This window comes from Parambassis ranga, chromosome 14 (genome assembly GCF_900634625.1).
Source record: "Parambassis ranga chromosome 14, fParRan2.1, whole genome shotgun sequence".
Classification (NCBI taxonomy): domain Eukaryota; kingdom Metazoa; phylum Chordata; class Actinopteri; family Ambassidae; genus Parambassis; species Parambassis ranga.
The window spans coordinates 13,268,246-13,282,714 of NC_041034.1; the positions used below are offsets into that span (position 1 = coordinate 13,268,246).

General features: G+C 44.1%; 1 protein-coding gene across 1 annotated transcript; it reads right to left on the reverse strand.

Annotated features, from left to right (window-relative positions):
- Nucleotides 1-222: 222 nt before the first annotated feature.
- nyap1 (neuronal tyrosine phosphorylated phosphoinositide-3-kinase adaptor 1) lies at nt 223-10,571 on the reverse strand. Its single transcript, XM_028421740.1, has 6 exons — nt 10,384-10,571; nt 4,892-5,259; nt 3,031-4,812; nt 2,689-2,931; nt 1,898-2,004; nt 223-1,343 (listed from the first exon to the last, which is right to left on the reverse strand). The coding sequence occupies exons 1-6, from the start codon at nt 10,569-10,571 to the stop codon at nt 912-914; spliced, it is 3,120 nt and encodes a 1,039-aa protein (XP_028277541.1). The 3' UTR covers nt 223-911.
- Between the last annotated feature and the right edge of the window lie 3,898 nt (nt 10,572-14,469).

A 14,469-nucleotide genomic window follows, 5' to 3' on the forward strand; every position in this document is an offset into this window, starting at 1 on the left:
CCCCACCATCAAGCAACATCTTTTTATACAACCACACATTTTAGTGAAGATCTGCTGTATGTAAAAGTCTGAAATGATCTCTCATGATCATCTCTACACGTACTTTTTTTTTTTTTTTTTTTTTTTTTTTTTTACAATACTGTATGTCTATCATGACATGCAGAGAATGACACAGTAAATATGACTTATTCAAGTCTTAGATATGTATGTTAGGCTAGTTGACACAATTATGTTGCTCCAGCTTTGGGAGCATATTGCTATAAAATTGCAGAAACATTGAGAAAGTAAATAGATTTACATTACAAATATGCAAACAGATACAGTAGGTAGCGTTTACTCCTCGGTGATTATTATTTGCATCCACAATGACAATCTATTGATACCAAGACATCTCATATACATTCACGATTTCAAGAAACACTTCAATAACTTATCTATGAGTCTTGCCTTTTTCCATCCACAGAGTAGTTTGGAGAAAATACATGATTCCTTTATGTCTCAAGTAATCAGGAAGATATTTGGCAATAACCCACTCATTATTATTTAGTTGGTGTCTTCTTTTTGTTGCAGTAATACTGGTGTTTTGTGGCAAAAAAAAGTGATTGGCACACTTCAGTGTAATACAAATCAACTGGGTAAGAAATGAATTTAGTCTGATTGTAATACTTTTTTTTGTCTGTCAGCTTTTTTAGATTATTCCAAATGAGTTCAAAGTCTCCAGTAACCTTCATTACTGTTCTCAGTGTTTTCTTCTTTGATCCTGGTGTCTTGTTTGTCCATGGTGATCATATCACCACAGCCATCACAATAAGTTTCCAGTCACTACATCCTTTTTACCTTATTAATTATTCAACTCATCTGAAAGTTTTCTCGCTCTTCAGGTGATATACTCACTGGTCTGTCTTGCCACCTCAGATAGCTGTGTCCCACACGACCGCCTGCGGCCTCTGGCAGGGTGGCGTGCCAGTCTTACGAGGCTCAGGTGTCCGTCTCCAGCTAGGGAGGATGGGCATGCTGTCCTGCTTGCACAGGCTTTTGTCAGGGCGCCTGTGGGCCTTGATCTCTTTGCACAGGCAGCGTTTACGCTCAATGACTTCCAGCAGCTTGCCGTCTCTCTGGGTCTGCGTTGCGGACGGGGTGGTGCCCCCGCTGACAGGAGCCTGTCCCTGTGCCAGCTGGGCGAGCTGCTGGAACTGCAACTGCAGGTGGTGCTGTTGCTGCAGCTGCTGAAGCTGCTGCTTTAACTGCAGCTGCTGCTGGTGGAGTTGAAGCTGTTGCTGCTGTCGAGACACACTGGGACCACTGGGACTGCAGGGCGGTTGAGCCTGGGCCACACCATGTAGCTAAACACAAAGACAAAAACTATTACTGTCATAGTGTATGATTTCTACATCATTCTGTGTGGCTGCTAACAGTGGAAGTCAATACTTGCACAAGTTGAAAATAACTGTAGTTCCTCTGGGCAGCCACCAGAATGCAGCGCTGCTGCATCTATTAGGGTTTGAGGGAGGGTCAACCAGACACATGCAGACAGTCTCTGCAGCACACTCAAACTGCGTCAGCACTTGCGATAGAGCCAGAATCTGGGCAAAATGTGCTGCCTAGAAGACTGCAGTTCACCTCTCCAAAAAAAAAAAAAAAAGTACAGCGTGTTCCCTCATCCACAGTTGTCTCTCTCTTTACTGATTACATATTAACCTACGTCATATACCCTTATTTTCTTCTGAGGCAGGCCAGGACCTTATTCTGCTCGGTAGGCATATCTACTAGCTATAAATAGATCTGCAGGAGCAGTGTCTCTAGCACAAAGGGGAAGTAATAATGAGACCAATATTAATGTTCACTCCCAAATCTCTATAAAGAGGTTATAGCTATGAGGGCAGTGTTTTATATTCACCTGACTGAGGGCTTCTCGTGCTGGTAGACTGCTCTGTCTCTGGACGTCTCCTCCACCCACCTGTCTCACTCCAGCAGCAGAGGAGGAGCGGCCCAGCCGCCCCACTTCTGTACAGAAACAAACATTACATTGTGTGCCTGCTAGAAAGAACAGTGCAATATATATATATATATATTCAATATTCAGCGCACCAAACTGTGAATGTCTTCACTTTCTGTCACACTTTGTGTGCTCAATATATTTTAAGCAACTGGATGATACGTCTTTTATTTATTTATTTTACAGTGATCCAAATCTGTGATTTACACTTTGATCATTTCATAAATATTTTCCCCAAAAAAAGATAGAGAATATTTTTATATGGGAAATTTTACACAAAAGAGCAAAGAAAGAAAAAAAGTTTGATTTTTAAAAAACATCCATGTGACTATTCAGAACTGGTGGGAGTAGCTTCAACTTAATTATAATGATTAAGTAATTATTATAATTTTTGTTTTAAACAACAGTGTTTGACACTAAATACCATGAAATGAGGCCAGTGCTCATGAATGTGTGACTGCATGGGGATGTGTGCAGGTTTATGGAACACTACCGCTGTCAGCCTTTAGTGTGAGGAGAAGAAGTCTCAGCTTCTTTTTTCAAATAGTAACATGATTGAGTGATATATTTTCACAGGCTGAGGAAGCATCCTGTTCATCAGAAGCAGTGGAAAAATGTACCATGTGAACCCACTGCTTTTCTAAGTGTAATGATTTGGTTTTTAAGTTAACAGCTGCTAAGTGTTTGCCTACCTCCATTGCGACAGGCAGGAAAAGTCTGGCAGGGAAGAGGAAGTCCTACTCTGGGCAGAGCTCTGAATCCAGGGCTGCTATCAACACCAGCCAAAGACTCACTGTGACCAAGAGCCCTGCTGGTGGCACTGCTGAAGTGGACTGGGATGCCTGAGTGGCCTCCTCGAGACCCCATCCCGAGATCATCTTTATCCATCCTTAACAAGGCATCGGCACTGCCGTTCCATGCCCGCCCTTCATCCTCTGAGACAGGGGAAGGAACAGAAGGAATTCAGGAACCTTGTTTTTCATAACAGTCATAACAGTACATGCAGCCTGTATTCATCATGACCTCTGACTTACTCTCTGCATCTCTGCTCCCATGACTGAAGGACAATTTCCTCTGCATTGGCCAGTAAGACCCCTCATCTGCAGCTAAGCTGGCACTGCTGTCCCAGGGCATGAAGCCAACTTTTGAATGGAGGGAAGATGACCCTCCATTGCTCTTGGACAACCCCTCGCCTACACCAGTAAGACTGGATGGCTGTTGCAGAGACGGTGTCTGAGAGCTGCTTCTCAAGCTCTCATAGGCCGGCGGCCTCCGGAAACCGCCTGAGGGGTAGGTCCAAAGCAGGGGACTGTCGGAGGAGGGAGGCTTGTATGCTGGCAGGCCGTGAGGAGTGTGAGAGCGATGAGAGAGATGTGGGCGAGAATGTGGACGCTGAGATGAGGATAACGGTGTAGGGGTTGAGCTGGTGCTTTGAGGCGTTTGGCTGCTAGTGGTGGTGGTAGTGTCTATCGGTAAAGAGTGTGGCCCTCCATCCCGATCCCTGTCCCTGTCCCTGTCCCTGTCCCTGTCCCTGTCCCTGTCCCTGTCCCTGTCTTTCTCCTTGTCTCTATCTCTCTCCCTGTCTCTGTCTCTAACCCTGTCCCTGTCCCTGTCCCTGTCCCGATCTCGGTCCCTGTCCTTGTCCCGGTCCTTATCCTTCTCTCCCTTTTCGGACTTCAGTAGGAAGCTGACAGACTTTCCTTCCTTTCCTGTACTTGAGGTTTGTGTCTGTACTGTGGCTTGGTTCGAGCTCTGAGAGCTGCTCTTGATTGGGGCAGGGGAGTCTCCTCTCTCTGGCTTGCGATAGTGATGGTAGTGTGAGGGCCGATGGTGGGGGTGGTGATGGTGATGGGAGAAGGGTGAGGTGGACTTGGAGGAGGGAGGCAGGGGTGTGGAGTGACTCCGAGCTCTCAGTCCAGGAGCAGGGCCCAACTGATTGTCTCTGCTGTGTTTGTCCTCCTTTGTACTTCCTCCTGAGGACTCCTTGGGGCCTGATGCAGTAACATTAGAAGAAGCGGAGGAGGAGGTGCTGACTTGCGTTGTCACACTTGAGGTCTGAGTTCCCATCTTAGTTGAAGAAGACGCCTTGTTTTGCACCCCGACCCCGCTAGAGGCTGCTGCAGGCTGAGGGAAGGCGAGCAGTGGTGGTCGGTGCTGTAAAAGGTTGGGGAAAGGGGCTGGGATCTTTGTGTTGGACTCAGGCTCAGATTTACCCCCCTGCAGCAGATAGGGAGTAGGAGCTCGTGGAGTGTGGGGACTGGCAGAGAGGACCTGGGGCACAGGGGTGGACGATGTGGAGGATGGCAGGGGGGACGAGTGGGAGATTGAGACGGTAGCTTTGGGTTTAGAGAAAGAAGGGGAAGAAGAAGAGGGGCGTGGCAGAGAGGAGGAGGAGCTGCTGGAGGAGGAAGGGGTGACGTGGAAGTGTTTAGAGGCTTTTGGTTTCTCGTGCTTGGGAGGGAGGTGTCTGTGTGACTCTCTGTCCTCCTGCAGTGGGTATTTCATCTCCTCATAGATTGCCTCACTCTGGTCTGAGTCAGAGTCCGGTGTGGTGGCCACAGGGGTGACGGGGTGGGGCGTGGCTGTCTGGCTGTCTCTGGTGAACACTTGGCCCACCATTTCTATGTAGACAGGCTCATCATCCCCATCTCCTGTCTGAATCTGAGAGTCTGCTGCCTGGAATGGCATGGATGTGGCAGAGGGAGGCACACGTGGAGGAAGAGGGTCAAAGGAGAGCTGGGTGCTGGGACTTCTCTTAGGCTTTAAAGGAGGCACCTTTTTTGCACCAATCTCTCCAGAGTCAGACTTCTTCATGGCTATGGGAAATAAAAAATGTCAGTAAAATAATAAAATCATTTTCTCTGTAGAATCTGCACCTGAAAACACATTTCTTACCATTTTTTTTCTCTGAGTGTTTGGCCTGTGACTGAGAGGGTGGAGGGGGTGGCGGCGTCTCAGGAGGTCCTCTGCTGTCAGCAGACGAGGAGCTGAGGCGAGTACTTGGGTGACGTTTAGGCTTGGCAGGGGGGCAGCGGCCACAATGTTGGGACTGAGTGTCAGAGTAATCGCCATTTTCTAAACTTGTATCCCCGGCACCGACAGCATGGCAAGACTGCGAGCGTGGCGCCATGGCAGAGGCACAGGAGTGAGGGGACAGGTCCTGGGAGGCGGGCATCGTCATGAAACCCATCCGGAAGTGCCGTCGGAAAGAAGCCAAGTCTCTGACTTTGCCAACAGTAGCTGAGGGGTCGTTTTGAGTGGAGCTGAAATCAAGTCATGAGAAAAGAAAAAACATTTTGATGCATGAAGAAATTACAGTAACGTGAAAGAAATTCATGCACCAGCCTTTATATTGACCTCCCTTTTTGCTCATTCTCACTTTGGTCTTCAAACATCATCTGTGTAATAAAGAAATGCCTGCAGGGCTTTCACTGTAAAAAGGAAAGCCCTGGAGGCTCCTCCATCTTTCACACTTACACATCTTTCCATCTGAATTCCTTCACATCTGCTTAACCACAAACACATTCAATTAGGAAATCAATTCCCTATGAAAGGGCGCCTGGACTCCCTTATTCTTTACATGTTTATACCCTCAACCCACATCTGTAGTCTGCTCTCAGCATTGCCAGAAGCATTTCATCTGTTTCCATGGGAACAGTTGTGATTTTCTGGTATTTGGATAGTCTCTGAGCATTTGTCTTTGAAATCATCAATGACAAAAGCTCCCAACACAACAAAAAGAAAAATGTGGCAAAATATTGTGTCTCACTAAACACAGCAGCACGTGCAAATTTCCTTCTTCTGAATAACGGTGACATATTCATGTGTAATAGATGATACACTGATGGATTCACATGCTCTAGAGTCTTTGTTTGTAATTTAGAAAAGCAAAATTATGTTTATAAACCTGATTTATTTTATTTTTTTCACATGGATTTGTGAAAGAGTGTCATTGGTTCACATTATTGATAAACAACAGCAAGATTTGATGCTGTCTTTGTCCAAAGAATTTTAAAATGGCTTCTGACAATCTGAGGCAGGTGCTGCAGTGGTTATTGTTTCTCTTTACAATGGTGTCCTATCTGGACTTCAGGCTCAACGCTGCATTTGTCATTATTAACAGGAGTATTGTTCTAAGGAGTGGAAGGAAAAAGTTTCTGTGTTCCTCATATCCCAGAAAGAGAAGCACATCTGTATATATGTGTGTCTACATAACTGAGACTGCAAGAAATGGTCTGTGAGTGTGTAATTAAATAGCCTAAACTTACGATTATTCAGTGTATAAGTGATTCATTATAGCTCATAATGGTGACATATGACTGTGGGTCATCCAGCAGCTTCACTTTTCCATCATTTACGGCCCCTGTGAGGCAGTGAAGCAAAGATAAAGACAATTGGAGCTTACAATTTGTATTCAACATTGCAAGCAGCAGAAGGAGGAGCATGGAGGCTGCTCATCCACAGAACACAGAGGGCTCCTATTTTCTTCATCATGCATGAGGAAGTGTTTGTGTAAAGAGAGAGAGAGAGAGTGCATTTGCATCTGTACAAGTATGTTTGTGCCCTTGAATGCCTGTGGAGATGTACTAGTGACTCCTCACAATCGACATAGATACTACAGGGCCAAATTTAGCCCAGAACAGAGGCTGAGTGGCTCCTTCTGCCAGTGTGAAGTGCTCTGTTTTTTCTTATTTCTTCTTAGGGCAGAAGCTCACAGCTTCAAAATAAGACCAGCTATTCAAAACGAACCAGTATCACCTCCTTTAGCCACCCTCTATTTCCTACAGCTCATAATCTGCAGTAGCTAAAGTAGAGTTAAATGAGAAGACTGATACCATGCTTATATCTGTTCATTCAATATGAAACTACAAACCAGCTGCTGGCTAGCTTAGCGTACTATAAAGACCAAAATCAGAGAGAAACTGTTAACCTGCCAAGACAAGAAATCTGCCTTTGAGTCCCACTAAATCTCACTCTCCTCTGTACCACAGAATAAGTGTGTAATTCAGCACAGTGTAGTAAGTTCAAACTGTATAAGCTACAGTGAACATAAATTTAAAATCAGGATTTTACATCACTTCTAACAAATGTTCAAGGACAATCAAAACATTGTGGTAACATTCTCTGTCTCTTCATCCAAGGAAGACTAAAGAGGACATGACAATGTACTTCATCTCTGCTCCTCTGTAGGCTTTGGTAGATTCATCGTTAGACTGACTCTTGAATACCACTTTCTCCTCCAAGTGCAAAGAATTCCCAAAGGCTTCTTTTGACTGTGGTGATTCTGCTGAAGAACTTCAGTCTAGATTATTCTGCCCCGAGCAGCTACTGCCCTATTTCTACTTTACCTTTTTAGGGCAAAGTTTAAGAGTGGGTTATGTTTAAAGAGCCAAACGTTATCTGTAAAAAAATATTATTACCTTTAAAATTAATCTGGTTTGAAGGAAAATTGGAGCAGCTGAGTCATCTCTTGTTGAAGTTTCAGGTGTTAAATCACTGACATTGAATGCGTAGCTGTCCTCATTCTGTTGGACCTTACTGACATATTTGACACAGTACACGACACTTTAATTGATTGCCTTAAGTTATGGGTTGACTCTGAAAGGGTTTTAATCAGATTCTTCTTCTGACACTGGAAGAGAATTAAAATAAAACATTTAGAGGTTCAACTTGATGCTGCTGGTTCTCCACATAGTATTATTGTTGTATTGTCATGCTTGTCAAGGCCCCATGAGCAACCAACAACTGAACTGAGATTTCCTATTATGACTCAACGAATAACCAGATAATGGTGGATAGTAAACATTTGCCTTTGTCTTACCTTAAAACCTTTTCATGCTGTGACAAGTACTGAGACATAAATCTCTCATGGGTGACTGAATGCCTGTTAATTATTTTAAAAATGTCATAGTGAGTCTCCTTCATCTTCATCTTCAGCAGTCTGAGGGTGCCACATCAGGTGAACAAGGTGGGTGCTGGACACACAAGTTCAAATCGACATTCCTGGGATGCAACCATCACTACTGTGGGCTTAAAGGGGTGGAGTGTTTTCCCGGTGAAAAGCACTCCCCTTGTCAACTTCCCATGTTAAATCTTTCTGATTTTCTCCCATGGCTGTCTCTAGAGATCAGTGTAAAAGATCTCTGTGATAGTGTGACCCTTTACCAGGTACTTCCACCAGCAGATCTCCATTTTTAAGAAAAGAGAGGCCATCACTTTTCCTGTAGACTCCACTGATGTATCTGTTTAGGGGAGCTAGAAACTCTACACCAGGTCTTCTACCTCTCATTGTTCTTTCCTCCTCTCTTCTTTTCATCAGGGGATCTAGCAACATCATGAACATTTGGGGTCTCATGTGGATTACTGTATGGAGATGTTCCTGGGATATACCCAGCCCTGTGGAAATATTCTATTGTGTTATTTATCAACTTGTCACCACCAGACCCTCTTCAATCGTCTCCCGGGGAATTTTCCTGCACACTTCTTCACACCCTGTGAGAAGCAGCTCCCTTTGATGCTGCCATCATGTCCTCTTGGACCTCCATTTGTGAGAAACCCTTGTGGTACTGGATAAATGCCTGAAGGCCGATCCATTTTTCTTGATATTTTCTGTTACTCAAAGCAGAAATCCAACAAATCTACTGACCTTTTCTGCACACTGTAAGTATAATAACTGCACATGCGTGTCATAAGACCTGTTTAACACATCTCGTTCTTAAATAGGCCACACACTTTATATGATTGAATTCGCAGTTGGTAGATTTTTTTTATTCCATTTCTGAGTTCACACTCGAGGTGCCAGGCTTCACCCCTTCCTGTGTTCACACTTGTACCGTAATTTAAGGTTTTCTTACACCTGTCATCACTACTGGAAATAGTCTGTCTGCCTGCATTAGTGCCATAAGAAACAGTCTCTATTTATCTATATATAAGTCATATTGAAACTCACCTTCCTTCACAGCTGTCTGCTTGACTGACAACCTTCATCAACATTTAAAATGTGATCTTTTTCCTGAGGGACCTCAAGATCTCAAACTGTCCACCAGCGCCCTTCACCCACTTCACTCCCACCAGCTCTGCAGCCATTGCCGGTTGTTCTGTCTGGAGTCCATTTGGTTTCCAGCTCTACATCCCTGTGCGGTCCTATTCCTGACCCTTCTCTGTTCCTAATCATCACCGGTCATGTCCTGCTCCCCACCTCTGCTGCTCTGGCCCCGCTCGGCCCTGCTTCCATCACTCATCGTGCCCTGCTGTCCTACTTGCTGCCCTACACCTTTCACTGGCATGATGCTGCCATGATGTTGATCTCTGCTGCCAACACGAGGTCCTCCAATAACGACTGTGAGTCAGAAAGCACTACGTGGCACTTCTGGAACAAACTGAATTGTTGTATTTGATGCGCTCCATGGCACAAATACCCCCATACACAGGGATTTGGGTGAATTATAGGTGACTCACATTTGAACACGTCTTCTTCTCTGTACTATAAACATACACTCAGTGCACACAAGACAATAATGTCACGCTCAAGCTGTGAGTGTGCTGACGTTATGTTGTTGACACACGTGTTGACCCTTTTAATCAGTGAATCACCTTGTCTGATGAAGTGGGTGGGTGTTTTTAAAATGACTGAAAACACTAAACTATCACTATTATTTATATTATTTACACAACCTCCGTGCTCTGATTTATTATGATTACTTTTCACCGTCTGCTGGAATACGTCCAAAAAATGGGAGCCTGACCTGATACAACAGCATCTAACTGTGTTGCGTCAGTAGAGAAATTAAAACTCTGAACACACACAGCAACAACTCCTCAATCTTAGTGAGACAGTGCTGCCACGGAGTGGTGGAAAGAGTTCATCTGGCAGAAAAAGGTGCAATTCAACAATCTAAAAATATCCATTACAAGTGAAGAACTGTGAACTACAAGGCCTGCAGCTCCTATTGTTACCACATATGTCATAAAAAAACTCATTACAAATAAGGTTTTCTGATTCACTCCTTCTCTGCTGGGAAACTGCAGAGAATTGTAAGCATGTGTGTCTGGTGTGTGTGTGTAATATAAATGCAGGTAGCATTGTGATAAATGGCCTGGATCCATACGATATATAAAAGTGGTCTCATTATACCGTAAATGTATGATATGATCACATATGTATGGAGACCTTTACATTTTATTGGTTTATCTCATCTGCAGAATATATTAACTTCTTTATGAACTGCTGCTATGCAAATCTGTGTGAGACTCTCCTCTGACTTCATGAACTGTGCTTGGAATTAAGATGTTGAAATTAAATTCCAGCTAAGAGGTTTATATTCCCACTGAACCGAACCCCATTGTAATCCCATACATGCAGAGCTCCTGTTAGCTGATCCACTCACCTCTTTTTACTTCCCTCTTGGTCTCTCTGCCTCCAGTCCAAACGGCTCTTACGATACAGCAGGTTCATGTCGCTGCGGGGTCGCTCCTCCTCGCAGCCTATCACAGCACAGTGCAGCCGCTTGCTTCGCCTCTCTATGTCACGCAGGAAATGCTCGACTGCCACATCCTGGGCAGAGCCAGAGCTCATGGTATAGAAGGAGGCTCGGGGGAACGGGACGTATGTCGCAGACAGTGCTCCTCTAAACAATAAGAAACAAGGGCAATGTATGAGGACATGAATCATTAAAAAAACATGTTCAACAACTTTCCAGCCTGCTTACAGCTGACAAGACTGACAGTGATTACTCAATGCACAATGCAACCCAAGCATCAAACCCAAATTACTGGCGAAACTTTAAAGGAGCAATAGTTTATCATGCTCACTGTGTCACAACCAACAATTCTGTCCATTACTCCAAACTGGCAGCCGTCACAGCAAACACACAGTGATGCATGATGATGGAGGTTGCAGTTTTTGTTTACTCCAATCTCCAGTGTATCACATGAAAACTATTTATACTTTCATTATCCTGTTATGAATATTTGAGTAAGCATGGTAACTCAGCTGCAGAGCATCTTTGGCTGCAGGCCCTGGGCTGGCCTATCTAAGCCTGTCTGCTGGCCAGACAGTAATGTGGTTTGTCATATGTAGCGCATGCACAGCTTCCTACTCACGCTTACCCCACGAGAAGTCAGGCTTGTTGTGGGGCAGATATTTCATGTTGGAGAATGTGAGTGTGCAACACAATTGGCTAAGAAAAGTGCAGCTGTCAGCTGATGCATGATGCTAGTGTTTTTCCATCATAAACAGATACACAGAGTTTCAGAGTGTGGTGGTGGACACTGAAGTGTTTGCTTCTGGCATTGGTTTGATGATCAAGTTTATCATGCTGGTTGGTAAATTATATTGTCCTGGTCTTCTCCCTTTTACAAAGCAGCATATATAGTACAATATCACAGAAATCCTTTTAAAACCATTTTGCATTCACAACATGTTACAGTAAATTCAACTTAATGGATCTTAATGATGATTTTATGTTTCTCTAACTAAGGATGCAAACAACATAAAAATGGCATAAAAAATACATGACATTTACATTTTCCTGCAGTGTCTCTCCCAATTCTATACCAGCTGCACAGCATTTACTGTAAGCAAAAAAAAAAACAACAGCCATATCTTCTTCCGAAGACAAAAACACAGCATGAACAGCAGGCGTCGTCACCTGGGCCATCCATGCTGTCTGTGTAGCTGTGTGATTCTTCTGTCACAGCCCAGTGTGTCATCCAGAGTGTCAGCGTGGCTACTGCTATTCCTGTATCCCACAGCCCTGACCACAACCCCAACCACTGCTGCTACCATGCTTGCTGACTCAATGTTAATTAGGTTAGGGAGCTGCGACTGTAGGTTGGGCTTTTGTTAAATGGAGCTTTGATTTGGGTCTTCAGGATCTGGCAGCTGAGCAGGCAGCCCCGCAATTGTCGCATTACACGCTGTGAGTTGGTGTACAATTAGCCAAGCTAAAAGAGCCCAGAGACCTACATCTTACATCTATAGCCCAAACTGGGCTATAAAGATCCTTTTTACAGACCACATGCAACACACAGATTGACCCTCCACAGGGTCTTTTTAAAACCCAAATAAATTCAGACATTTAGCAGGTTGTTTTAGGAGCATCTGTAGGGTCAGGGACCGCTTGAATTTCTCATTAGAAGCAGGAAGCAGATGGAGCCATGATTCATGAAACTCAATCTGCATGCAACACTGCAGACTACTCACTCATGTACATAAGCAAACACATCACACATACTCAAAGCGCCCTCATACACGCTAAACACACACATGCACACAGGGTGTGAAGCAGCAATTGTAGCTGATTTGACTGTAGGTTAAATAATAAAGAAAATCTATTTCAAACATCTCACAGAGCAAAGTTTTGAGGGACACACTGTGCATCCACAGAATTAGCTCTGACTGTATCTCAGGTGTAAAATCTTTTTCACTGCTACTGAATTTCACACTTTCTGGAAGGCTTTGTGCTGCAGCCTTCTGCCCTCCAGCTTCCACCTCAGCAAGTGGTCTAGCAGTGTTGCTGCACCTCGCTGTGAGTGAGGCAGCAACACTGCAGAGTGGAAAGCATTGGCTTGGCCTTTGGCAAAAAGGGCAACAAACTGCAAAGCACATTCAAAACAAACATTTAATTACTTTTGAGGATATTATTCTTGTGTGTTTTGCAGACATCAATAAAAATCTGTAACATCACTGTGAAAAAGCATTCATAGGAAATGCACATCCTATTGTCCTTGGATTAACATGCTCTTATAAGATGCTTTTGCTAGCATCTGTTCAAGCTTGAATTAATTAGCAAACTAAGGCAGGAAATGGGGATTTTGCATGTACAGCACGACATATGTTTGAGTTTGTTTGGCTGTCCACCACTGTACAGTATCTTGACCCCGCGGTCGAGCCAGCAGAGAGAAACAAACAGAGAGGAAGCGGTGCACAAGGATGGAGCGAAATGTGCGGTAGAAGAATGAGCAGCTTGAAATGTACACAACCGGAGAGGAGGAGAGACTGAGGCAGCGGGAAAGAGGTGGGAGGGGGCACATGCTGAAAAATGGGGGAAGCCAATAAATAGAGAGTCACTGAGAGATCAACCCGGGAAGAAGACAAATGTGATTAGGCAGACAACATACTGCAGAAAAACTGATGGAGAGGAATATCGAGGCAAGGCATCTGAGAGTGGAGGATACAGGCAAATGGAGGCAAGTGTGAGGAAGGGAGAATCAGAGAAACAGTGAAAGGCAGCCAGACTACACGGATGGGGGAGGGAGGTGAAATCAAGCCTCTCACACTAGTCGCTGTGTGTGGTCTCCTAGCAACACTGTCAGCATGCATCTCTTCCTTAGCCACTGAATACACACAAAGCAGGACGTCAGCCTCATCATACGTGATGATTCCCGGCTTAAACTTCACTGCAGCTTTATTTGTACCTGATTCGACGCCATGTGCCTTAAATGATGGAAGAAACTGTATCCAACCTGTAGCAGACAAGCAACCGTGCTATTAGCATGCATAATGATCACAGTGTCTAGACTTTACACATGAAGCTGTGCAATAAATAAATAAATAAACAAAATCTAATACGGTCAAATATATGAGGAAAAAAAGGATGCTAATGTTAAGCAGGAATCTGAGGTGTAGACGTGCAGCACTGAAAGCTTAGAGAAATCCTGCACCAGCTGATAAAAACAGGAACCACATGAAAACACACCTGGTTCTTCTTGAGTTACTGTCACAAATGCATTTCCATTAACCCCAAGCCTGGGATGGTCAGGACAAAACCAGATGATGACATAATTAATTTGGTAAAATGGCTCATTCAGCTCCAACCATGTCAGGTGCCTTTATGAGACATCTTCATGGCTTTGATTTGATTAGGCTTGGGAGAAATGAACCTAATCTGCTTTGAATAAGCTGTTTACTGCAGTGTGTATATAGGATGTTTCAGCTTCTGCATATTAAGAGCCAAGGCTAAGAAATGTATCAACATCTGATGGAGCGGAGGCTCATGAGTGTGAAATGTAAATGTTGAGCAGTGCAGATATAAGGCCCACAGAGGATTCTTTTTCTAGTGGAGGCAACATCTGGTTGAAAAAGCACTTTTTCACAACTGAGTGAAATAGGCCTACTAATTTGTTGTCAACATACTACTACTAGGCATCATGTATGGTTTGTCATCATGGGTCATCATCATCATGTGTTATTAGTTCATATGTTCATGAGCTGCATTGTAATAAAGGCTAACCAGGGGATGCAGGGACATGTTGTTTAAACATGTTGGTAGGATTTAAATATAGGATGAATACGTTTAGCTAAAGGAAACAGAAGCTGCCTGCCAGCACCTCTTAAAACCACCTATTATCACATTATGAATAAATAACAATTCCTAGGGGGAAAACAGTGCAGAGCCAAAAAGCTGCAATTCCCTGAGTGACCACTTGAGGCTGAACTTTTCAAAGGCATGCAATAGTTTGAGTGACAGGTG

Excerpts from the sequence above, each read along its gene's own strand:
- nyap1 (XM_028421740.1), bottom strand. The coding sequence starts at position 10,571 with ATGAGCTCTGGCTCTGCCCAGGATGTGGCAGTCGAGCATTTCCTGCGT. Across the intron at positions 2,005-2,688 it reads TCCTGCCTGTCGCAATGGAG|AAGTGGGGCGGCTGGGCCGC; the intron begins GTAGGCAAACAC and ends GTTTCTGTACAG. Across the intron at positions 1,344-1,897 it reads CACGAGAAGCCCTCAGTCAG|CTACATGGTGTGGCCCAGGC; the intron begins GTGAATATAAAA and ends CTTTGTGTTTAG.